This window comes from Phlebotomus papatasi, chromosome 2 (assembly GCF_024763615.1).
Source record: "Phlebotomus papatasi isolate M1 chromosome 2, Ppap_2.1, whole genome shotgun sequence".
Taxonomy (NCBI): Eukaryota; Metazoa; Arthropoda; class Insecta; order Diptera; family Psychodidae; genus Phlebotomus; species Phlebotomus papatasi.
The window spans coordinates 98,081,063-98,087,528 of record NC_077223.1 but is presented as its reverse complement, the minus strand read 5'-3'; the positions used below and the strand labels follow the sequence as shown (position 1 = coordinate 98,087,528).

The window sequence follows — 6,466 nt, the reverse complement described above, 5'->3', positions numbered from 1 at the left end:
ACAGTTATTTGCTATATACTAAATATTTAAGCTTAAAAATGGCGAATTTTTAAATTCACATATTGAAAAATGATTTTAATTATTTTTTATATTTCCAATTTTTTCTAAGCAAAACCCTTTTGGGAATAACAAATAACATTACTCATACGTAATATTTTTCATTAGACTGAAAATTATTTTTCATTGTTATTGTCAGAAAAATTACTTAAAGTTTCGGGGTATTTTTGTCCCTATATTGCACGTAGAGGTAAAAAATGCACCGAATCAAACTCTGTTGAACTTTCCAAAGTTAGATGTAAAACGTTTTATAAATTTTGTTTATCGGTTTAATTTTTATTATTGATTTTCGGTCCGTAAAAAGTGTCTCGTCGTTAAAGGGTTAATGGCTTCTGCATATCTTTATGGATCAGGCACACCTTGTAGATCAGGAAAATTTCATGAAATCAAAATTCATATCCCTTTCTTTCTCATAAGCTTTGCATATGTCTATCTCATTCTTTCGTACTCTTCTTCTTCTTTTAAACATCACAACAAATTCAATTTAGCTCAATCGAATTTGGAGTGCGAAAGAATGCGATAGACATATGCAAAACGTATAAGAAGGAAAAGGAAGCGAATTTCGACTTCATGAAATTTTCCTGATTTAAAAGATGTGCCAGAGCCATTAAGATCGCAAAAATTTCGTAAAGTCGAAATTCACATCCCTTTCCTTCTTAAAAGTTTTGCATATGTATATCCTACTCTTTAACACTCATCTTCTTCTTTTGAACATCATACCAAATTAAATTTACTTCAGTCCAATTTTGAGTTCGAAAATATTAACACTCTTCTTCTCTTAAACATCACTCCAAATTCAATTTAGCTCAATCGAATTTGGTATGCGAAAGAATATAGTCATATGCAAAATATGTGAGAAAGAAGGGGATCCGAATTTCGACTTTATGAAATTTTCCTGATCTAAAAGGTGTGCCGGAGCCATCTTTTGCTTTATATTTTTTTATTGATCAAATTTCATTTACTGGCCGAACAACCGAGAAAACAGTGTTGAAAGAAAAATGGACACAATTTTTTTTCAACATATCTTTACGTTTCAGATGATTTCTAAGAAATGACGTCATGCTCTTGGTCCATCTGGTCTCTCTGTCCATTTGATCAGTCTAGCTATCAGGCCACCATAAGACATAGAGGCCAAACTCCTCCCCCATAAGTCAATTCAAGGATTCCTTCTGCTTTTCCAAGGTTACAGTTTCAAGAGGTTCTAGATAGCGTATTTCTCAACCGAATGAGGTGGTGTTCAGTTCGATGGAAAGGTTTTGCAATATACGACAGACAGAAAGAATTTTAATCGGTTTTGTGCCGGAAATTAACCGGTTAAGAACCGATTATTTACTAATAGCTCTGTTGCGCGATCTTTTGTAACTGATTCATATAGTTCAAGGCAATTCTGAACCGATAATCGGTAAAAAAAATAACTCATTGGTAAAACGAAATAAATTATTTTCCTCCATTATTTTTAGTCTTTTTAGTACATTGAATAAACGGTAAGCCGAGGCACATATTTACCATATTTACGTCATTACTGAGCTCAGTTCAGGGTTAATGGTGCTACCTATACCAATTAAAATTGAACTCGACTGTTTGATGGTTTTCGAATACGGCAAGGACTTGGGAAAAATTTTAAGAAGAAAGAAAAGTGTTAAGAACATTTTAATGAAAAGTGAAAATATTTCCATTGAACTTTGTTCTTAACACTATACTGTTCTCAAGTACTTCTGCATTATCGACTTTTGTTTGTGTAGGTTCCTGTCTCGACTGTTTTCCGCAGTCCTTGCCGTGTTCTACAGTCGAGTTCCTTAAATTTGGACGACGGTTGCATTCAAAATGTAAAATATGAGGTTATGTAAAAGAAATTGTGCATGGAGTCTGAATTACAGTAGACAGTAGACTCTCGCTCAATCGGCTCTTTCTCAATCGGGCAAAAAATTTTGTTGACAATTTTCACGCTTAATTATGAAGCTAATTTGCTCAAATTCGCTGTAGTTCTTCTTATTTTATCGTGATTCTTTATAATTGAGCGCTTTTGTGGAATTTACAAAGTTTTTGACGCCCAAATCTATCGATAAACCGGATGACATTTCGCCCCAAATGCACAATTGAGAGAGAGTCTACTGTAGAACTATATTTCTCTGGTGTTTCCTCAATATTGTCGTATTATATCAATTTCTTTAACAAATTCCGCCTAATTAACAACAAATTAAATTGATAAAATTCTCTAAAGGTGTTTTCCTTAATTTAGGAAAAGTGAATTTTACATGAATTCCGTTACGTTTTTGAAAATATTGTTCAAATTTGAGGAGTGAGTCAAATTTGAGAAACTCTACTGTAAATCTAAAATCACTAAACAGTCGTGACAGGAACCAACACAATAAAAGTCGATAATGTAGAAGCACTTAAGAACTGTCATGTGATAAAAAAGAAGTTCAAGAGAAAGATTTTTCCCCTTTTCATTTTTCATTGGAATAGAACCATAAATCAGCATTTTGTTCTGTGTCTCGACTTAACATGGAATTTTTTTTCCTCGTAGTTTTTATCAACAATTTAATATTTTATTTCATTTTTTTTAAAATATTTTTGTGACGAGATAGCGATAAATATTTTGGAGATAAATTTATTTAAAAACAAAAAAAACTTTCTGATAACAAATATTTTTATTAAATGGTATTAAATTCTTACCTTACTCTGATAAAAACTGTTCTCTGTTGATGGATTCCACTTTGCGAAATTCTACGAAAGAGAGACCACTGCGAGACTCCCTGGATCCACTAAAAATCACAAGGCAGAGTCCATTAACGGCCACAGAATTGTAGATTTGATCAATCCATTGATCAACTTTATCCAGAGTCGGTTCTACTTGATCCGCTGCCAAGTGATTGTCATCCAGGGCAAGGTGAGTGATGCTAAAAGTAGCATCCGGGAGAGATTTGCAGGATTTCACAATTGCTGCTTTATTGTTCTTCCTTATGCTAATGGAGATTCTTTCGTTTCCTCTCCATTGCTTGGGAATGAACTTCTCGTAGTTCAGCGCAGTGTTTTCAGAAGCGACAATGCTGACTTTTGCATTGGATTTCTTGGCCAGGAGATGCCCAAAAAGATTTTCTGAGATGATTTTGTCATCAGTGACTGGAATCAAGCCTCCTAAGGAATTTATGTCAAATCCTGTATCTTGTAGTTTTCCCAGAAGGACATCTCCATATTGCAAGCCTTTTGATAGCTTTAACTTTACCAACTTCATGGAAGTGATACTGTCCTCGATGGAGTCGTGTCCCAGGGAATTGGACTGGATTGTTTCTCCTAGATGCATTTTAGCCAATTCCTGCAACCTGGTTCGTTTATTATCTCCCCTAACATTGTAAATGATGCTTGTGTCAATGACATAGGGATGTATCATGCTTAGACCTTCTAAATCGACATCCAAACTATGTCCCACGAGGATTGCGTCCGGTGAAAGGAGCTTACGAACGTCATTCTGAACTTCCTTGAGACTTTTCGAGGCAAACTTGATTAGATCCGCCGTAGCTCCCGAAAAACCCGTTTCGTAGTCAATTCCCGAACGCTGTGGACGAATAAAGGTCTCATACACACTCTCACAGTCCTCATTGACGATGGACAGCCGGAAGACTTCTGTGACCCCGGAGGATGTCATCACCATTTCGCAATCCAAAGCAAACATGGGACTTTTTGATGTAACAGGAGCATAAGTATCCTTCGTGAAGACATAATTCTTAGTGTAGGCGGCTCCTTTGAAGGGAAGTGGGAATTTAGAATCGATCATCTGCAATGGTGACAGAAGCAATTTTACTCGAGAAAAGTTATCCTTAACTTCCCGGCTGTTATAAATTTCTGCCCTCTCTTCTTCAATCAAGAAACTCTCCACTTCTAGGGCTTTTCCCAGGCTTCCATGCTGTTCTAATAGTTCCTTTTTCTTCCCATCACTAATTGGGATTTCTACAAGCTCCTGAAATACCTGGCCATGGCCACAATTTGGCATTAGTGTGTCAATCCTTGAGAGAAAAATCTCTTTGCACAAAGGAAAGGATTGTCGATGTTTGCTAAAATGTCCTAGTGTCAAACCTTCCACAATCAATACCACTGTCTGGGAGATTTTCTCCATTTTTTCCAAGTTACACCAGCGAGGATTCGGATCCGGGGACAACTTGCCCAGGAGAGAGCTCGACAGCAAATGCCGAAGATCTTCATAAATTATTGATTTTCTCTCCTTAGCACATACTGTGAGTACTGATTCCTCACCAATTTTATTCAATTTCACCTTTGGTGCCTTTTTCTTTTCTCTCTTGCGCAATTCTTTGGCCCTCCGCAGTGCTATGGACTTTTCATTCAATTTTACTTTCTTGGACGGGGAGTGGTTTGTTTCACCATCAGAATTTATAAGATTTTTCTTCGAAACAGCAGATGATTTTTCTCGGAAAGAAGATGCAGGAGGTCCAGGAGTCATATTTTCTGCAAAGATGCAAAATTGGGGGTGAAAATATTGCTAAATTGAAGAAATTTAAAAATTTTCTTACCAAAATTAGCGAGCACGTGCTGGATGTAAACAAACAACTGTCAACTGAAGTATGAAACATCGAAAAACCCGGCTGGAGCAATGAAACCCTTGCAGCATAAGCACTTTCGCCTGTAATGAGTTATGTAATTTATTATTAGTGGCTTCCTCTATCTCTTCGCCCTTTATTATTTTTTTACAGCAATTACAGTACCCGCTTTGCAATCCGGATAGATTTTTTGAATTTGTTCAACGTCTCGCAAATATAATACAATTTTTTTTGTAGAGTTAGAATAAAATTTTTAAAAAAGATGAAATACAGTAGACTCTCTCAAATTCGGGCATATGGGACCGAAATGTTAGCCGAATTAGACAGAAATTCGGGCAACAAACTTTTTGAAATGCAAAGATTTTTTATTCATGTGTGTATAGATATTGAGTTTACACACTTATATATAACGTAAATTGCATGAAAATCCCTCAATAATGCAATATCACATCAAAACTAAGACAAACCATGCCAAATTTGAGCATATTTGATTCATTTGATAATCATAATCAAACTTGAAAAATGACAACAAACTTTTTTCAAATGTAACCGCTGCCCGAATTAAAAAGTAGCCCGATCTTAATTTAATTAAATTTAATTAAAAAGAGCCGAATTAGCGAAAGTCTACTGTAAGACATAATTTGAGAATTCTATGCTATTAACCTCATTTATTAAACAAAATCATCACATGACAATTCATTTTCATTGCTGAACATGTATACATAACCTCAAGATTATTTTAAATGTAACCGTCGATAACTCGTCAGGATTACGGGGATCCGGATTAGAGAGCGGGCTCTGTATTTATTAATCTATAAAGGCGTCTACACACTAGGAGCAATTTCTTTAAAAAACGCCTTTTTAAAGAAAATTTCTCATATCATTGTAGGCAGAAACGTCATGTTTTTTTTTAGAGGAAATGTTTGATGAAAATTGCTTTTAGTTGTAGACGCCATAAGAAATTAATTCCAAAGTATGAACATTCGTTCTTCAGTATAGTAATTCGAGGAGAGATGGAACAAAGGGACAGGCGGACCACTTCGCCTCCTGCCTACACCCTACGCACGATTTCCGCCTCATTTGATCTATTTATGCCCCTTCAATATTCTAATGAAAACCCCCGAGATACCTAATTCTAATTTCTCATAAATCCCGATTTTTTGGCAAAATTTAGCTTAGGATTGGATTATTAAAGATAAATGATCTATTAGGTTTTCAAAAATCAATAAAACTGCTCTCTATTTAAGATTTTGAGACCTTCGGGAACTGGGCTAAACCTTTAGTGCAGTCTGAAGCCCGTATACAAAGGGGTAATTTACGAAAGTATCCAGCCAAAATTTTGGCTGGTTACTGCCTGTTTTCTGTGAGGCGAATTCGTTAAATATGGTGGAGGTAGAAGGTTTTGGGTCTTGTACCTGCTGGAATTTCGGGATGTATTCAGACAATTTTACCCTCCAGCTCGAGACGGGAGGGTACGATTTTTTTTTTACCAAAATCCTATGAAAAAAATATTTATTTGGATTATTTTATTTAAGTAAAGATGCTCAGGCAAAAAAATAGTAAGAAATTAGTGGGTTTTAAAATTTTAAAAATGTTTAAATACTCCTTGTGTTCTGAAAAAAAAAATAGGTTTTGGGAAAATTCAGGGACTAAAGGAATTATTATTAGGGATTATGAGTTTCATAATTTTTTTATTGTTAAAATTTACATACGATTTACTTCGGACCAAAACTTTTGCCAAGCTAATATTTCTACAATAATCTAAAAGAAATTATTTTTAATATTAAATTAACCCTCTAAAGACCACCACTTGTCAATAAATGCACGCCTCAAAAATATAATATTCTTAACATTAG

The 6,466-nt window shown here is 35.1% G+C and overlaps 1 protein-coding gene across 1 annotated transcript; it reads right to left on the bottom strand.

The window, feature by feature from the left end:
- Positions 1–2,650: 2,650 nt before the first annotated feature.
- Positions 2,651–4,651, bottom strand: LOC129800327 (RNA exonuclease 5-like). Its single transcript, XM_055844642.1, has 2 exons — positions 4,584–4,651; positions 2,651–4,518 (listed from the first exon to the last, which is right to left on the bottom strand). Exon 2 carries the CDS (start codon positions 4,511–4,513, stop codon positions 2,735–2,737), a length of 1,779 nt encoding a protein of 592 aa, XP_055700617.1. The 5' UTR covers positions 4,514–4,518; positions 4,584–4,651; the 3' UTR covers positions 2,651–2,734.
- Between the last annotated feature and the right edge of the window lie 1,815 nt (positions 4,652–6,466).

Bases quoted from the DNA above. Each gene is read 5' to 3' on its own strand.
- LOC129800327 (XM_055844642.1), bottom strand. From the start codon at position 4,513: ATGACTCCTGGACCTCCTGCATCTTCTTTCCGAGAAAAATCATCTGCT.